General features: G+C 40.7%; 1 protein-coding gene across 1 annotated transcript; it reads right to left on the reverse strand.

Moving 5' to 3' along the window:
• Window positions 1-6,440: 6,440 nt before the first annotated feature.
• Window positions 6,441-8,610, reverse strand: LOC101903301 (large ribosomal subunit protein eL15). Its single transcript, XM_059878854.1, has one exon. It carries the CDS (start codon window positions 8,567-8,569, stop codon window positions 7,955-7,957), a length of 615 nt encoding a protein of 204 aa, XP_059734837.1. The 5' UTR covers window positions 8,570-8,610; the 3' UTR covers window positions 6,441-7,954.
• Between the last annotated feature and the right edge of the window lie 10,851 nt (window positions 8,611-19,461).

Genomic DNA, 19,461 nt, shown 5'->3' on the forward strand with positions numbered 1-19,461 from the left:
AGCCCCAATTCTAATTCTAGAGTAAAATTTAATACCAGGTTATAAAAACATCAGTAGTTAATTAATTGTTATTTAGATTTGGCCTTGTTCCAAAAGGATCTAAGGGCTAAGAGTATTTGTAAAAATACATACAATAAGTCAAAATGAAATAAAACAGCTTGCATGAGATGGGATTGGGAAAATTAAGGAGGGGGAATTCAAGTGAAGCTGGAAGTTCAAATATTATATATGATAAGAAATAATGCTTACCAGTGATGAGCCATAAAATTGTCCCAGAGCTTTCTTGAAGCTAATACACAATCAAACAAAATTGGTTTACTGTTCCCTGGTGACTCAGGTGGTAAAGAATCTGCCTGCAATGAGGCAGACCTGGGTTCGATCCCTGGGATGGGAAGATCCCCTGGACATGGGAATGACTACCCACTCCAGTATTCTGGACTGGAGAATTCCATGAATTGTATAGTCCATGGGGTCGCAAAGAGTTGGACACAGCTGAGTGACTTTCACTTTCACTATTGACAATCTCTATATTGATCTTACTCAGGAAAAGAAGGACTATACCAAGTATGGAGACTACACAGATCTTGCTCATAAAAAGAGGTCTTTGGTTTGTCCTAGTGAGTATTCATGATTTACTTATAGAGAATACAGTCATGATTTTCACGGGGGGGAAGCAAGGACTGTTTGATGCTTATGTCACAGGCATTCCTTGTCACCTTCCTCCTTGCTGTAAACACCCACCCTCTCATACACCCTAGGGGCTGGAAGTACTGGATATTTGTTCTCCTAGACTCCCATGACCCAATAGTGGTAAATGAGACTGAAAGAGTAGAAAGCTGTGAAGCTCCCTACTGATAAACACCAAGTTCAATTTAGTTCAGTTGCTGAGTAGTTTCTGACTATTTGCGACCCCATGGACTGCAGCACACCAAGCCTCCCTGTCCATCACCAACTCCTAGAGTTTACTCAAACTCATGTTCATTGAGTTGGTGATGCCATCCAACCGTCTCATCCTCCGTCATCCCCTTCTCCTCCTGCCATCAATCTTTCCCAGCATCAGGGTCTTTTCAAATGAGTCAGCTCTTCACATCAGGTGGCCAAAGTATTGGAGTTTCAGCTTCATCATCAGTCCTTCCAATGAACATTCAGGACTGATCTCCTTTAGGATGGACTGGTTGGATCTCCTTGCAGTCCAAGAGACTCTCAAGAGTCTTCTCCAACACCACACTTCAAAAGCATCAATTCTTCGGTGCTCAGCCTTCTTCACAGTCCAATTCTCACATCCATACATGACTACTGGAAAAACCATAGCATTGACTAGACAGACCTTTGTTGGCAAAGTAATGTCTCTGCTTTTTAATATGCTGTTTAGGTCAGTCATAACTTTCCTTCCAAGGAGTAAGCGTCTTTTAATTTCATGGCTGCAGTCATCATCTGCAGTGATTTTGGAGCCCCCCAAAATAAAGTCTGTCACTGTTTCCACTGTTTCTCCATCTATTTGCCATGAAGTGATGGGACTGGATGCCATGATCTTTGTTTGCTGAATGTTGAGCTTTAAGCCAACTTTTTCACTCTCCTCCTTCACTTTCATCAAGAGGCTCTTCAGTTCTTCTTCACTTTCTGCCATAAGAGTGGTGTCATCTGCATATCTGAGGTTATTGATATTTCTCCTGGCAATCTTGATTCCAGCTTGTGCTTCTTCCAGCCCAGCGTTTCTCATGATGTACTCTGCATATAAGTTAAATAAGCAGGGTGACAATATACAGCCTTTAGGTACTCCTTTTCCAAGGCTGGATGTATTTATACTTGTTCTTCAACAAATAAAGATACTTTTACAAACATTAATGCGTCTCAAGAAAGAAAATACTACAGTGTAAAAAATGGGAACATTTAACTCAAGGCAGGTGCTCATTTTGGAAGGGATCTACTACAAGACTCAGAAGATAACACCAGGAAATCATTGGGAATCCTTGGAAGAATTCAGGAAGACAGGCCATTACAAATTAGGTGCTAAAGGCGACAAAAAGCTGAGATTAAAATTCAGTTCAATTAACAAAGATACCAAAAGATATAGAAAGGTAATGAGACGTCCACATAAAGATGCAGCTGTGAACTAACATCTCACCCCTTGCAAAACCCTTATAAAAGTACTATATGTCTATCTCTGCATATAGGTACTATATGCATGTAAGCACTATATGTATATCTCTGTAGTGAAAAACAGAAGAAGAAAAACTGAAAAATTTGAAGCTGAGGTTTATGTGATACGGTAAAATGAAGAATCTCTAGACTCGGGGACACCAACAGGTGCCTTATAGTTCTATACCACAACCAAAAGGGTCAAGTACACATATATATACTGATGGGCTTCCCGGGTGGAGCTAGTGGTAAAGAATCCGCCAGCCAGTGCGGGAGACTTCAGAGATGCAGGTTCAGTCCCTCGACTGGGAAGATCCCCTGGAGTAGGGCATGGCAGCCCGCTCCAGTATTCTTGCCTGGAGAATCCCACAGACAGAGGAGCCTGGCAGCCTGTGGTTCACAGGGCCACAGAGTCAGACACGACTGAAGTGACTAACACACATAATGATTGCTGAACTCTCGTCTCTTCCTCTATTGGCTCCCAAAATGCAGTTCTTCACTTTTCAAGAAAGAAATGGATGAGTCTTCCCTAGGGGATATGGCCATCCCACGTTGCTAAAAGCCCCCAGATATTAACAATGGGGACAGTAAAAACTCTTCATGGATTCACAAAGAATAAACTATACCAAGGCACTTGGAGGACACTCTATTAGCCCATTAGCACTCCCCTGTTAAATATGAGCAAACAACCAAAGTTATTTATTAGTAAAAAAAAAAAAAAAACCACAGTGTAAAAGACTAAGGCAAAAACAAAAGACAAAAGGAAACTGGAAGAAAAAGACAATGTGCAGAGAGAAGAGAACATTAAAAAAAAAAACAAACTGTAATTAATATCACTCCAAAGATAAAAGAGTTACATATGTAAAACAAGAACAAGATGCTCTGAAAATGATTCTTAGAAGCAGAACATGTGTAAGATCCTTTGTACAGTATTTTTGACAGCACAGGGGAAGTATAGCCATTACTTTTAAAAACTTTAAATGGAGTATAATCTATAAAAATATTGAATCAATATAATATATATCTGAAATTAATACAATATTGTAAGTCAACTATATGTCAATAAAAATAGATCTTTTGGATAAATGCAGTGAAAAAATGGAATTCACATAGCTAAAATCTGAATCATATGGTGAATCTTTGAATCAGTCATATGGAAAATGAACTTAAAAAGTTTTCCTGGTTTGCAGAAGCAAAATCAGAAAAATTAAAAGGACAGGTACCATATGTAAAATAGATAACCAGTGGGAATTTACTGTATGATGCAGGGAGCTCAGACTCGGTGATCTGTGATAACCTAGAGGAGTAGTATGGGATGGGAGATTGGGAGGGAGTTTTAAGAGGGAGGGGATATATGTATACCTATGACTGATTCATGTCGATGTATGGCAGAAACTAATACAATATAGTAAAGCAATTAGCCTCCAATTAAAAATTTTTTAAAATAGTAACCTCTATGCCCCTCCCCAAGAAAAAGGACAGATATACAATCCCTTGGACTGCAAAGAGATCCAACCAGTCTATCTTAAAGGAAATCAGTCCCGGGTGTTCATTGGAAGGACTGATGTTGAAGCTGAAACTCCAGTACTCTGGCCACCTGATGTGAAGAACTGACTCATTTAAAAAGACCCTGATGCTGGGAAAGATTGAAGGCAGGAGGAGAAGGATGAAGACAGAGGATGAGATGGTTGGATCGCATCACTGACTCAATGGACATGCGTTTAGGTAGACTCCGGGAGTTGGTGATGGACAGGGAGGCCTGGTGTGCTGCGATTCATGGGGTCGCAAAGAGTTAGACACCAATGACCGACTGAACTGATGCAATAAGTGAGTGTGTGCATGCTAAGTCGCTTCAGTTGTGTCTGACTCTTTGTGACCCTATGGACTGTAGCCTGCCAGTCTCCTCTGTCCATGGGGATTATCCAGGCAAGAATACTGGAGTGGGTTGCCATGCCCTCCTCTAAGTGATCTTCCCAACCCAGGGGTTGAACTGTGTCTCTTACACCTCCTGTATTGGCAGGTGGGTTCTTTACCACTAGCACCTCCTGGGAAGACCAATAAGATATTAGATACAGAAGGTACATAATGGAGAGAACGCATAGATCATTTGTTTCCCAGAAAGGAGATCAGTTTAAATAGAAGAGAAAAAATAATCAGAGTTAAAAAGAAAAATGCTTTCTTGATATGAAAAAAAAAACAAACCTGTACTTGTAGGTTCAAAGCACCCATTGTATCCAAGTCAAATGGATTTTAAAAGACCCAGTCCAGGCACATTCTGGTCAACTTTGGCACTAAAAGAATGAAAGGAAGAATATTCAAGGTCCTAAGCCAGAAGAAAACATATATTGCAAAAGAATGAAAATGAGACTGGCCTCAAACATCTTTTCTATAGTTTGAGGTACTAGAAGACAAGGAATTAATGTCTACAGAATTTTAAAGAGAAACAATATAATCTCAGACATTTTGTAACCTAGACAAATTTTGTGTCAATGAAACAGAAGAAAGTTCTTTCAAAAGTGCAATATGCTATTCACAGGGACTTAAAAAAAAAAAAATGAAGATGTGCTTCTACTACCTGAGAAAGAAAACAAAGTTTTTGAAGTTTCAAAAAGTGAAGGTGATTGTATAAAAGGGCTGGTCACAAACACTGAACCATTTAGAACTGAAAGAGATCCAAATTAATTTTTAAGTGTGGTTATAAAGTAGATGCCAACTTCAAAACTTATTTTAAAATTAGAATATATGTAATGGTTGGGAAAAAAAGGAAACAGTGACAGACTTTATTTTCTTGGGCTCCAAAATCACTGTGGATGGTAACTGCAGCCATGAAATTAAAAGATGCTTGATCCTTGGAAGGAAAGCTATGACAAACCTAGACAGCACATTGAAAACCAGAGATAACACTTTGCTGACAAAGGTCTGTATAGTCAAACCTATGGTTTTTTCAGCAATCATGTATGGATGTGAGAGTTGGACCATAAAGAAGGCTGAGAGCCAAAGAATTGATGCTTTGTGGTGCTGGAAAAAACTCTTTAGAGTCTCTTGGACTGCAAGAAAATCAAACCAGTGAATCCTAAAGGAAATCAACCCTGAATATTCCTTGGAAGGACTGATGCTGAAGCTGAAGCTCCAATACTTTGGCCAACTGGTACAAAGAGCCGACTCACTGGAAAAGACCCTGATTCTGGGAAAGATTGTAGGCAGGAGGAGAAGGGGACAACAGAGGATGAGATGGTTAGATGGCGTTACCGACTCAATGGACATGAGTTTTGGTAAACTCAGGGAGATAGTGAAGGACAGGGAAGCCTGGTGTCCTGCATGCATAGGGTCACAAAGAGTCGGACATGACTTAGAGACTGAACAACAAAAAATGGTTTGGAGGAAAGAAGAGAGGGAACAGGAGAGGAAGGGAAGAAGGGAGACAGAGGGGCACAGAGAACTTTAGTCATTAAGAATGATATTTAAACATTAATAATGACATAAATGAGAAGGGGAGAAGGTGAGAAGTCAAATTGTGCTTAAAGTTAGTAGTTGGCAAATTTTGCTGTGTGTTGGAATCTCCTGGGACTCTATGAAACACTGATGCCTGACTTCCTCCCTCTGACATTTTTATTTAATTGGTATGGAATGCAACTAAAATCTCCTCAGCTTCTTCCAAAACACAGCAATGTTTGGGAACCAGTGGCTTGACTCATTAAATAGGAAAAAGCAAGGATGGCATCAAGATTTCAGCTTAATTTGCACTCCTGTTAATTGGCATTGACTGCCTGGGGGCTTTGTTGAGGTCATATCTGGGAAAACTGCTCTGATCTACTTAAACTATCCTCCCTGGAAGAGCAGAGAGTGACACTGCATATTTGCCATCCCTGGACTGAAGTAGATTTTCAAATGATGGTGACTATTAGTGGCTTAAAAAAACAGCACAGATCTCTTCCAAAATATGAGAGACAATGAAAGCAAAGAAAACATAGTCATATGGTATTAATAAAAGGCAGCAAACAAAAAGAGGGAAAAAAGATAAGGAGAAAGATAGGGAAGAGGAGAAAGAGAAAGAAAAAGTAGAAGAGGACTAGGAGAAGGAAAGAAAACCCAATGGGAGAGATCCAAAAATAAGATGGCAAAATATGACCAGATATGTTCATTACGTCTGTAACTACAACTGGGAAAATCTCCTTCATTAAAAAAGTATATCCTTAGATTCTGTAGTAAGAAGAGAAACTCTTCTGTGTGACATTGTCTAAAGACCACCTTTAGATACAAAATTATTATTTTTTTTTTTTTGGTTTAATAGACATTTATTCTGTTATTATGTAGTTGAACAACCTCTACACACAAAATAGTATGGTTTAAGATTTTTTTGAGTTGGAAGGAATTCGGGTCTTAAAAGGTTTTGCAAGCCTGTTTTCTGGAAATCACTTAAGCGGGCCTTTTTAAAGACCCTTGAAGAAAAAAAATTGGTTCAAGAAAGCCAGTTTCAAAATCAAACTATTTATGCAGATAGCAAGCCAAGAATTGGGGTAATTCCTCTTCTGTATTCCCTACACTCACATCCACCCTGGGAAACAGAAGCCTGGTCTACGGGAAGACATGACGGAACCAGCAGAATGAGGCAGTAAGGGCAACCACAGCTGGCGGCCCAGCAAGTCTGGACTGTGAGGCTGGTTTGCGCAGGGATGGGAACTGTAGACAACATGAAGTTGGAGGCCAACTGAACTTGCATTGGCACCAACGATGAGTTTTCTCAATAGCCTTTTAAGAATGGAGTGACTTGACCCTAGAGAACAGATTACACTTAGCAATGATACTTTTAAATATAACCACCCTGATTTCCCCCATCCCCTAATGTGGCTTAGAGAGTTCATGATGGTCACAACTAATACTACAGAGAAAACACTGAACTTTTGGATCCAAGTTTTTCCTATTGTCCTACACTTGAAAGGGATCTGATGAACACCAAGCTCCCAATCCTATCACTACCTTACAAACCTTAGGGCTAATTAACTCCCCCCTCACTTATCTAATGTTCTATTTCCATCAGTTTTAATCAACACCAGTGTAAATACGACCATTTGCACGAAGTTCAGTATTCTACAGATCCCAAAACCTGAACCAGGAGCTTTATATGAACTTCAGTGGTACCATGGAGGCCAAGGCCATTTAATTTAGGTAAACCAGGATTGATTCGTCAGAACCCTCTTGCAACAGGTCTATTCAATTCTCTTAAAAATGGTGGCATTACTTTACTTTTTGCCTTTCAGAAGCAGCAGTTACACAAATGTAATATTAGATTAAGCCTAAATGTGGGCCCTACTCACAAATATTATTTTTCTGCATATGATCATGAGAAAGGATCAGGACACCCTTCACATTTCCAATGAAAATCCAACTGAAAATGTTGTCCCTGCCAAACTCCGTAAAACTGCAGAGTGTTGCATCACCCCAATAAGCTGCAGGTCTCACCACATGCATCAACAAACCTACAGGGTTAAGCTTCTGCACTCCTCTTTTACAGAATTTTACACCTATTGTACCAAACAGCACTTGAAACACAGACACATCAACTCCCTAATAAAGCAAACACAAAGGCATTTCCCTTATTAAAGACAAGATACACCATCACTTCATATACACTTATATGTGTAAGTAACTTCAATAAGTCTTCAAACATTATTGCACTTTAACTTTCATAATTTGACAATGCATTCAATGAAGCAATCTGCAGACTAGTTTTAACAGACAAATTAAAAACACTTTTAAGCAGACAAAAACGTCCTAAATTGTTTATTAGGTAAGAACTTTACAAACATTACGTATATTAGCGGTAGCGGTGGAGCTGGAGAGTATTGCGCCTTCTCCACGCTGCACGGCGAGAGCCACCAATAGTGTGGTGGAACTTGTGGCCCTTGCCCAGGCCGCGGCTCTTTCTGCCTGCAGACGTCAGCCCCCGCATCTCCCTGTGCTTATGCACTGGTTTGGTGATCCATTGGGTGTCAGGGTTTCTTCTGATAGCTTTATGGAATGGATCAATGAGGATAACCTCAAAGAATTTGTACGTAGAATCTTCACCAACCCAGTAGGAATTCAGGACCCTCAGGGCCCCACAGTGGCGGCCAGCACGCTCCTCCGCAACCGACTGCAGGCTTCGAGCAAACTTGAGCTGGTTGACACCATGGTGGACAGGCTTGCCGTAGGTGGCACCCTTAGGAACTGGGTGTTTGCGGCCCCCGCGGCGCACACGGATCCGGTATATGACATAGCCTTGTTTGGCCTTGTAGCCCAGCCTGCGCGCCTTGTCGGGCCGGGTGGGGCGCGGGGCGCGGTGCAGCGCCGAGAGCTGGCGGTACTGCCAGCAGCGCACCCGCAGCAGGAAGCGCATCACGTCCGACTGCTTCTTCCTCCACAGCTCCTGGATGTACTTGTAGGCGCCCATGTCGGCTCACCCTGATGGCTGCCGCCTGACGGAAAGGACTGAACCTTTCTCTACAAAATTATTTAATAAAAAATTATTAAATGATTATACAATGGGCAAATATATCAGGCAAAAACATTTTTAAAAAGAATCACAATACAAATAATAAATATGATAGAAATTAAAGCAAAAATACTAACTGGAATGAAGAGGTCCTGTCAGAAAGTATATTTCACAATGAAACACAATCCAAAAAGTGAAATCTGCTATAAAGTAGGAGAAATGGACAGAAGTGAAATACTAATGGGAAGCTTTTAATAACGTTTTGGTGGCTGATAAATGTAAATCAAACTTTATACCACACAAGCATAGAATATACCTTTATTTACAATACTAATAAAACATTTCAGATCAGATCAGTCGCTCAGTCATGTCCGACTCTTTGCAACCCCATGAATCACAGCACGCCAGGCCTCCCTGTCCATCACCAACTCCCGGAGTTCACTGAGACTCACGTCCATCGAGTCAGTGATGCCATCCAGCCCTCTCATCCTCTGTCGTCCCCTTCTCCTCCTGCCCGCAATCAAGTAAATGAATAAAAAGATCACATACCAATAAAATTACAAAAGGCCAAAAGTATACAGTTTACACTCTGATTAGAGAGTAAGGAGTAAGAAAACATTACAAATAATTAGAAATTAGAAATAATTTAGAAACAACAATAGTTTAGAAATTAACAACAGTAAGAATGGTAAATAACAAAATTTATGGGATGTTCCAAAATGGGATTCAAAAAAAGTATAAATTTAAATTATTGTTTACAGTGGAATAAAAATGGAAATAAATGCCCTATAACTGATGTGACTACGAGAATGTTTCCATCAGAGGAAAGTTAAAAGGTTGCTTTTGAGGGCCATGGTGATCTCATTATATGAGGTCTGCCCCCTGCTTCTGATGTTGTTGTCCAAAGAAAAGTTCTTCAGTTCCTATTCCAACCCTAGAGCTAGGATGATATTTCTCTCCATCTTTTTTCTGACAATCCTGCCATACGTTATTTTTTGTTAAATAAAGCTTATCAGTATATGAAAATTGTTACAAATTAAAAAGTCACTGTAGAACCATTTCTAAATCCATAACAGAAACAAATTCTCTCTGAACTCATCAGACTTCACATTAAGCTAGTCATCTTTTCTGCTTTATCCCATTTGAACGAAGAAAAACAAACACAGAAAGAGAAATAGGCGCTGTCAAATAAATTACCATTTCCCACAAACCTAACCACCTAAAAAGAAGTTATATCATGAGCAAGTTAAGACTTTAGTAAGATTAAACATAAAACACAAAACTATACAACTTTTAGAAGAAAATGTAGGAGAAATGCACATGGTCTTGGGTTTGGTGATATGTTTTGAAATACACTATCAAAAAATATAATTCATGAAAGAAAAACCTTTACTTGGTACTTTTAAAAAAATACTTTGTATTAAAATTGAACCTCTAAAATCTGGGAATTTTATTAAAATTCAAAAATTCTGCTCTGTGATCACTGTTAATCACATGGGGGAAAAAAGCCACAGACTTAGAGAAAAATATTTGTAAAACACATATCAATAAACAACATATATCCATAATATATAAAAAGTCTTTTAAAACTGAATAAGAAAACAGACAACATAATTTAAAAATGGGCAAAGATCTGAACAGTCTCCTTACTAGAGAAGATATACAAATGGCCAATACACATATAAAAAGATGCCCAACATTGTTATTAGATCAGATCAGATCAGTCGCTCAGTCATGTCCGACTCTTTGTGACCCCATGAATTGCAGCACGCCAGGCCTCCCTGTCCATCACCAACTCCCGGAGTTCACCCAGACTCACGTCTATCGAGTCAGTGATGCCATCCAGCCATCTCATCCTCTGTTGTCCCCTTCTCCTCCTGTCCCCAATCCCTCCCAGCATCAGAGTCTTTTCCAATGAGTCAACTCTTCACGTGAGGTGGCCAAAGTACTGGAGTTTCAGCTTTAGCATCATTCCTTCCAAAGAAATCCCAGAGCTGATCTCCTTCTGAATGGACTGGTTGGATCTCCTTGCAGTCCAAGGGACTCTCAAGAGTCTTCTCCAACACCACAGTTCAAAAGCATCAATTCTTCAGCACTCAGCCTTCTTTATAGTCCAACTCTCACATCCATACATGACCACAGGAAAAACCATAGCCTTGACTAGATGGACCTTTGTTGGCAAAGTAATGTCTCTGCTTTTGAATATGCTATCTAGGTTGGTCATAACTTTCCTTCCAAGGAGTAAGCATCTTTTAATTTCATGGCTGCAGTCACCATCTGCAGTGATTTTGGAGCCCAGAAAAATAAAGTCTGACACTGTTTCTCCATCTATTTCCCATGAAGTGATGGGACTGGATGCCATGATCTTTGTTTTCTGAATGTTGAGCTTTAAGCCAACTTTTTCACTCTCCACTTTCACTTTCTTCAAGAGGCTTTTGAGTTCCTCTTCACTTTCTGCCATAAGGGTGGTGTCATCTGCATATCTGAGATTATTGATATTTCTCCCGGCAATCTTGATTCTAGCTTGTGCTTCTTCCAGCCCAGCGTTTCTCATGATGTACTCTGCATATAAGTTAAATAAGCAGGGTGACAATATACAGCCTTGATGTACTCCTTTTCCTATTGTTATTAGGAAAATTTAAATTAAAACAACAAAGTAATACTAGAACATTCCTGTGACTAGATGGCAAAAATAAAAAAACCTAATTATCCGAACTGCATAGCAACAAGAACTTATCCATTGCTGGTGGAAATGAAAAATGTACAGTTGCTTTGGAAGACAGTTTGGCTATTTCTTCCAAAGCTAAATGTATACTAATACACAATATAGTAATCATGTCCTGAGATATTTACCAAACTGATTTGAAAACATATATTCATACAAAAATATGCAAGAAATGTTTACAGAAGCTTTATTCATAATCACTAAAACTAGAAGCAAACAAGATGTCCTTCAATAGGTCAACTGATAAACAAACTGTAGTACATTCACATAATGGAATATTATTCAGTGATGAAAAGGAATGAGCTATCAAATCAGGCAAAGAAGTGAGTGAACCTTAAGTCAATGTTCTAAATGGAAGAAGTCAATCTGGAGAGGTTATATACTGTTTGATTCCATTTATATGACATTCTGGAAAAGCCAAAACTCTACAGAAGAATTCCAGAAAAGCATCTACTTCTGCTTCATTGACTACACTAAAACCTTTGACTGTGTGGATCAAAACAAACTGTGGAAAACTCTTAATGAGATGAGAATACCGGACTACCTGACATGCCTCCTGAGAAACCTGTATGCAGGTCAAGAAACAACAGTTAGAACCAGACATGGAACAATGCTGCTGCTGCTACTGCTAAGTCACTTCAGTCGTGTCCGACTCTGTGCAACCCCATAGATGGCAGCCCACCAGCCTCCCCTGTCCCTGGGATTCTCCAGGCAAGAACACTGGAGTGGGTTGCCATTTCCTTCTCCAATGCATGAAAGTGAAAAGAGAAAGTGAAGCTGCTCAGTCGTGTCCGACTCTTAGCGACCCCATGGACTGCAGCCCACCAGGCTCCTCCATGGGATTTTCCAGGCAAGAGTACTGGAATGTGGTGCCATCGTCTTCTCCCACATGGAACAATAGATTGGTTCAAAATTGAGAAAAGAGTGCATCAAGTCAAGGCTGTGGTTTTTCCAGTAGTCATGTGTGGATGTGAGAGTTGGACCATAAAGAAAGCTGAGTGCCGAAGAACTGACGCTTTTGAACTGTGGTATTAGAGAAGACTCTTGAGCATCCCTTGGACTGCAAGGAGATCCAACCAGTCCATCCTAAAGGAGATCAGTCCTGAATGTTCATTGGAAGGAGTGATGCTGGAGCTGAAACTCCAATACTTTGGCCACCTGTTGCGAAGAGCTGACTCATTTGAAAAGACCTTGATGTTGGGAAAGATTGAAGGCAGGAGAAGGGGGCGACAGAGGATAAGATGGTTGGATGGCATCACTGACTCAATGGACATGAGTTTGGGTAAACTCCGGGAGTTGGTGATGGACAGGGAGGTCTGGTATGCTGTGGTTCATGGGGTCGCAAAGAGTCAGACTCGACTGTATCACTGAACTGAACTCCTGTATATATACATGTGTATATATGAAATACCTGACCATTAATTCCTCAAAACTTTCAAGATTATCAAAAACACTGAACATCTGAGAAAGTCTGTCACAACCAAGAGGAGTCTAAGGAGACATAATGACTAGCTGTAATGTGACATCCTGGAACATTAGGTAAAAGCTAACAAAATCTGAATAAAATATGGGCTTTATTTAATAATTTTGCTTCAATTTTTGTTCATTAATCATGACATATACACTACACTGATAGAGGATGATAATAGGTGAAACTAGATATTAGTGAATAAGTGGACTCTGCTTTGTGCTGTGCTTAGTTGCTCAGTCATGTCTGACTCTTTGTGACCCCATGGTGGTAGCCTCTTCTGTCCATGGAGATTCTTCAAGCAAGAATATTGGAGTGGGTTGTCACGCCCTCCTCCAAGGGATCTTGCCAACCCAGAGATTGAATCCAGGTTTCCCACAATGAAGGCAGATTCTTTACCATCTGAACTACCAGGAAAGCCCAAGAATACTGGAGTGGGTAGTCTATCCCTTCTCCAGGGGAACTTTCTGACCCAGGAATCCAACTGGGGTCTCCTGCATTGCAGGTGGACTCTACCAGCTGAGCTACCAGGGATGTCTTCAAAATTTTTCCATAAACCTATAACTATTTGGAAATGCATCCTAAAGTAAAAAAAAAAAAATTGTTTAAGGAATCTTGGGCTTCCCAGGTGGCTCCCTGGTAAAGTAGAAGGATGTGTGCTCATCTTCTCCTGTGAGACCTGCAAAATTGCAACTAACTGCTGAAAAACCATTGACAGGAGAATGTTCGATTCCACCCCAAAAAGATACCCCATTTCCTAGGGCAAAGGAAAAACCCCCAAAAGATGGTAGGAGGGACAAAATCACATTTAGAATCAAACCCCATACCCTCCAGAGATGCTCAGAAGGCTCAAACAAAACCATGTGCTCATCAGAACCCAGGGACCCCACAAGAGACTGAGCCAGAACTGTTTTTGAGTGTTTGAGTGTCTCCTGCATGGGTCAGCAGTAGCCTGCTGTGGGGACAGGGGCTCTGGCTGCAGCAGACCTGGAAGATGTGATGTGTGAGCCCCACCATAGAGCCACTGAGCAGACAACCCACAAACTGGAGAACAATTATACCAAAAAGTTCTCATACTGTTGTGAAAGTTCTAGGACCCACAACAGATTTCCCAACTTAGGGATCTCAGTGAGACTGAGAACCCCTAGGGAATTTGACTTTGAAGGCCAGTGGGATTTGACTACAGAATTTCCACAAGACTGGGGAAACAGACTCTTGGAGGGTACAAACAAAATCTTGTGTGCATCAGGACCCAGGAGAAGGGAGCAGTAACCCCACAGGAGACTGAGCCAGACTTGCCTGTGAGTGTCCAGAAGTCTCCAGTGGAGGCGTGGGTCAACAGTGGCCTGCTGTGGGGTCAGGGGTACTGAGTACAACAGTCTTGGCATAAGTCCTTTTGAAGGAAGTCACCATTACTGCCATTACTTCTGCCATACTTTGGTCTCAGGCCAAACTACAGGGAGGGAACACAGCCCCACCCATCAACAGAAAATTGGATTAGTGATTTACTGAGCATGGCCCTGACCATCAGGGCAAGACCAAAATTCCCCCAGAGCTCATCCCTCCCATCAAGGAGCTTCCACAAGCTTCTTACCTTATCCATCAGAGGGAGGACAGAATGGAAACCACAATCACAGAAAACTAATCCAAGTGATCACTTGGATCACAGCCTTGTCCAACTCAATGAAACTATGAGCCATGCCATGTAGGGCCACCCAAGACAGACGGGTCATGGTAGAGAGTTTTGACAAAACATGGTCCACTGGAGGAGGGAATGGCAAACCACTTCAGTATTCTTGCCTTGAGAACCTGGTGAACAGTATGAAAAGGCAAAAAGATGGGACACTGAGAGATGAACTCCCCAGGTCGGTAGGTGCCCAATATGCTACTGGAGAAGAGTAGAGACATAACTCCACAAATAATGAAGAGATAGACCCAAAGCAAAAACAAGGCCCAGTTGTAGATGTGACTGATGATGGAAGTAAAGTCGGAGGCTGTAAAGAATAATATTATATATGAACCTGGAATGTTAGGGCCATGAATCAAGGCAAATTGGAAGTGGTCAAACAGGAGATGGCAAGAGTGAACATTGACATTTTAGGAATCAGTGAACTAAAAGAAACTGGAATGGGTAAATTTAATTCAGATGATCATTATATCTACTACTATGGGCAAGAATCCCTTAGAAGAAAAGGAGTAGCCCTCATAGTCAACAAAAGAATCCAAAATACAGTACTTGTGTGCAATCTCAAAAATGACAGAATGATCTCTGTTCATTTCCAAGGCAAACCATTTAATATCACAGTATTTCAAGTCTATGTCCCAAAGACTAATGCCAAAGAAGCTGAAGTTGAACGGTCTGTGAAGACCTACAAGACCTTCTAGAATGAACACCCAAAAAAAGATGTCATTTTCATCATAGGGGGCTGGAATGCAAAAGTAGGAAGTCAAGATACACCTGGAGTAACGGGCAAGCTTGACCTTGGAGTACAAAATGAAGCAGGGCAAAGGCTAACCAGTCAATCCTAAAGGAAATCAGTTCTGAATATCCATTGGAAGGACTGATGCTGAAGCTGAAGCTCAAACACTTTGGCCACCTGATGTGAAGAACTGACTCATTGGAAAAGACCCTGATGCTAGGAAGGATTGAAGGCAAGAAGAGAAGGGGGCAACAGAGGATGAAATGGTTGGATGGCATCACCGACTCCATGGACATGAGTTTGAGCAAGCTCTGGGAGTTAGTCATGGACAGGGAAGCCTCACGTGCTGCTGTCCATGGGGTTGCAAAGAGTTGGAAATGACTGAGTGACTGAACTGAACTGAAGAAATCTTTAATAAGAAGTGAAATCTAAACTTTCACAGTATAAAATTCTCTAGATTCCACTCTATTGATATTGGTTTGCTATAACCTGCCTTCTCCATTGTCACCCAGCCTGGAAAAAGCTCACCCAGGGCCCAGGCCCCAAAGTTCCAGGCTCTGAAATGGAGCCAAATAGGCTAAAAAGCCTTACTCTGCATTCGTATAATGTTTTCAATGTCCCTTGAATCATGCATGTTGAATCTCCATAAACTAAAACCAAGAAAGGCTGATGTCCTGAAATGCTGACAACTGCTCTTGCCTTGGAAAAGGAACTGGCAACCCACTCCAGTGTTCTTGCCTGGAGAATCCCAGGGAGGGTGGAGCCTGGTGGCTGTGGTCTATGGGGGTCACACAGAGTTGGACATGACTGAAGTGACTTAGTAGCAGCAGCAGCAGCAGCTCTTGCCTTACTCCCTCCAATCAGACCCTTCAGATGTAAACAGCAGCATGAATCAGACTCAATAGGTCGTGATGATCAGTTAATTTCCCCCATAGCCAGCTCCCTCCTCCTTCCCTGCTGGGAGCTTCTAGCATGCTGTGCTGTGTAGCCAGGGCCAGGTTACTTATGATAAAGCTGATTAACCAAATTAACCAAGTGCTTTGCTGTGCACATTTACCTCCCACTGTTTACTCTTTGGCCATTTTAGTGCTTGTAAACATACATATATCAAAGGCGGCAGCAGCAAGCAGCCTTGAGCCTTTGATATGGAACCATACATTAAGGAACACAAATATATATATGCTTGCATATGCAACAACAACAACAACAAAAAAGCCCCAGAATAAAAAAACATGAAATTGTTGAAAGGAGTTACTGTCTGCTTCTAGGAGGAAGATGGAGGAGGGGATTAGGAAGACAAGTTTGGCTGTATTCAGTGTTTGATTTTTATTTCTAGCTATAAAGACTCTTTTGACACAGTTTTACACTGTCTGAACTTTTTTACAATGAAATGCTTTCTAAAATCATACTTTTAATGAAGAGTACATACTGTTGCTGTGCTTAGTCACTCAGTCATGACCCTATGGACTGTAGCCTGCCAGGCTTCTCTGTCCGTGGGGATTCTCCAGGTAAGAATACTGGAGTCGGTTGTCATGCCCTCCTCCAGGGGATCTTCCCAACCCAGGATTCAAACCCAGGTCTCCTGCATTTCAGGAGGATTCTTTACCGTCTTAACTACCAGGAAAGTCCAAGAATACTGGAGTGGGTAACCTATGCCTTCTCCAGGGGTACTTCCTGATCCAATAATCAAACTGGGGTCTCCTACATTACAGGCAGATTCTTTACTAGCTGAGCTTCTATGGAAGCCCAGAAAAGTCATATATGTAAAGTCAAAAAGAGCTGTATATCTCCCTTAGGGAAATTCCTCCAATCTATAGGAATAGGGCTCTTCAGCTGTCATGGTTCCACTCCTTCTTACTGTTATACTTAGTAACACTGTTTATTATTACTAATAAAAGGGACATTTTGTTTTTCATCACTAAGAATGATATTTGCTTGTTTTCTTTTTTGACAGATTCCCTTTGTCAGCTTGAACAAATTTCACCTCTTGGAATTTGCTGAAAGATTTTATCATGAATTTGTATTGAATTTTGTCAAAATATTTGTTTCCTGTTTCTATTGAGAAGTTCGTATGAATTTACCCTCCCTCCCTTTTATTCTGTTAGTGGTGAATTGCATTAATAGACTTTCAAATGGTAAGTCAACTTTGCTTCTTGGGATAATCCCTGTTTGGTCATGATATATTTTGCATGTAGTATTTTTGCTCTATATCAAGAATATGTCAAAGATGAGTATTGTAAACCTTAGAGAAAACACTAAAAAAAGAAATAGAACAAAGCAGCTTAGAGAATAAGACAATAGAGAAGATGCAATTGATTTTTGAAGCCATTTCTCTTCATATCTTTCTCCTCTTTAGTCCTGTCTTATAAATCCCAGGTGTCTTAGCCTGTACAAACTCTGTCTTTGTCTTTTTAATTTAGCAAGACTACTGCAGTCTGTTTGGATTTCCTTTGTGTGGGCCATGGTCCAGAAATTGCTTTCAAAGAAGGTAACCGTGATTCTTAGGTTCACCTTGTCTGCCTTCTATCATGGATTACAGTCTTGTACTATTATCCAGTGTCTGAAAATGGCCATGTACAGTGAGAAGGCAAGTCTGTACTAGCACCTGCAATATTGCAAAACATGAAAATCACAAGATTTATTGTTGTTCAGTCACTAAATCATGTCCAATTCTTTGCAACCTGTGAACTGCAGCATGTCAGGCTTCCCTGTCCTTCACTATCACTGGGAGTTTGCTCAAATTCATGTCCCTTGAATCAGTGATGCCATCCAACGGTCTCCTCCTCTGTGCCAAACATGAAAATCACAAGATAGTTACTTTTAGATGTATAGTCATTCTACAAGTGTTATTACACAAGAAGGTATTCTTAACACATAAACAGATAATGTTACTGTTTCAGGAAGAACCATATAACATCAATAATTCAGACTCTTTAGTAACAAAGGTAATAAAAAAAACATAAAAATTAACTACCTTTGCCCAGATATTGGAACCTTAGCTATAAAAGTACTGTAGGTGAAATGATGGCTTGATAAGAAAAATTCAACTCAAGATGGGGTTGCTGCTGCTGCTGCTAAGTTGCTTCAGTTGTGTCTGACTCTGTGCGACTCCATAGACGGCAGGCCACCAGGCTCCCCTGTCCCTGGGATTCTCCAGGCAAGAACACTGGAGTGGGTAAGTATCCTTTAAAAATCAGTGAAAAGAAAAATCCAGTTGAGAGAGGGAAGACGAGTAAGCCAATTAAAAACATATGCTAATCATAGAGAAACAGTGACAAAGTAGGTTTTTTTTTTTTTTTTTAAAGATAAAAGTAAAACAAAAATTGACTACTTTGAAGCAAGTCTCTGAGGAGAAGATGACAATCATTAGTCAGAGGACATTTAGGTTCAGGCAGAGGGTAGAGCCTCAGAGCCCTTGGGAACTTTTCTGGTTTAAGGATTCTATGATCAAAAACAAAAACTTTAAAAACCATTACATTAATAGAGTTCACTTCTAAACCATAAACTAGAGGATCACCTTATATTCTGTTTCTAGTTTTTCAGTAAAGAAAAAGTCCCTTATTTTGAAGTGAATTTATATATTGGTATCCAGGATACCAATGCAGATTGGACAGAGATACCTTCTGTAAAATATTATATAGGTCACATCATTATTATACATACTCCTATACTTTTCTTTGAGTCCCTGGTGGCTCAGATGGTAAAGAATCTGCCTGCAATGCAGGGTTTGATCCCTGGGTTGGGAAGATCCCTTGGAGAAGAGAATGTCACCCAGTCCAATATTCTTGCCTGGAGAATTCCATGGACAGAGGAGCCTGGTGGACTACAATCCATGGGGTCTCTCATATTTCCCATATTATTAATTCTCTACTTTCCTGTATTTGAAGAAAAAGCAGAAAGTAACTTTTTTTCAGAAGTTTCCATGCCCTAAATTCATACATTTTCTTTTAAAAAGCAATCACACCTGTGAGCAGAAGGTAAGCGACACATCAGTTCAGTTCAGTCGCTCAGTCGTGTCCGACTCTTCGTTACCCCATGGACTGCAGCACGCCGGCCTCCCTGTCCATCACCAACTCCCAGAGTTCACCCAAACTCATGTCCATTGAGTCAGTGATGCCATCCAGCCATCTAATCCTCTGTCATCCCCTTATCCTCCGACCTTCAATGTTTCCCAGCATCAGGGCCTTTTCAAATGAGTCCGCCCTTCGCATCAGGTGGCCAAAATATTGGAGTTTAA

The sequence above is a fragment of the Bos taurus genome, chromosome 2 (assembly GCF_002263795.3).
Source record: "Bos taurus isolate L1 Dominette 01449 registration number 42190680 breed Hereford chromosome 2, ARS-UCD2.0, whole genome shotgun sequence".
Lineage (NCBI taxonomy): Eukaryota > Metazoa > Chordata > Mammalia > Artiodactyla > Bovidae > Bos > Bos taurus.

Bases quoted from the DNA above. Each gene is read 5' to 3' on its own strand.
- LOC101903301 (XM_059878854.1), bottom strand. From the start codon at position 8,569: ATGGGCGCCTACAAGTACATCCAGGAGCTGTGGAGGAAGAAGCAGTCG.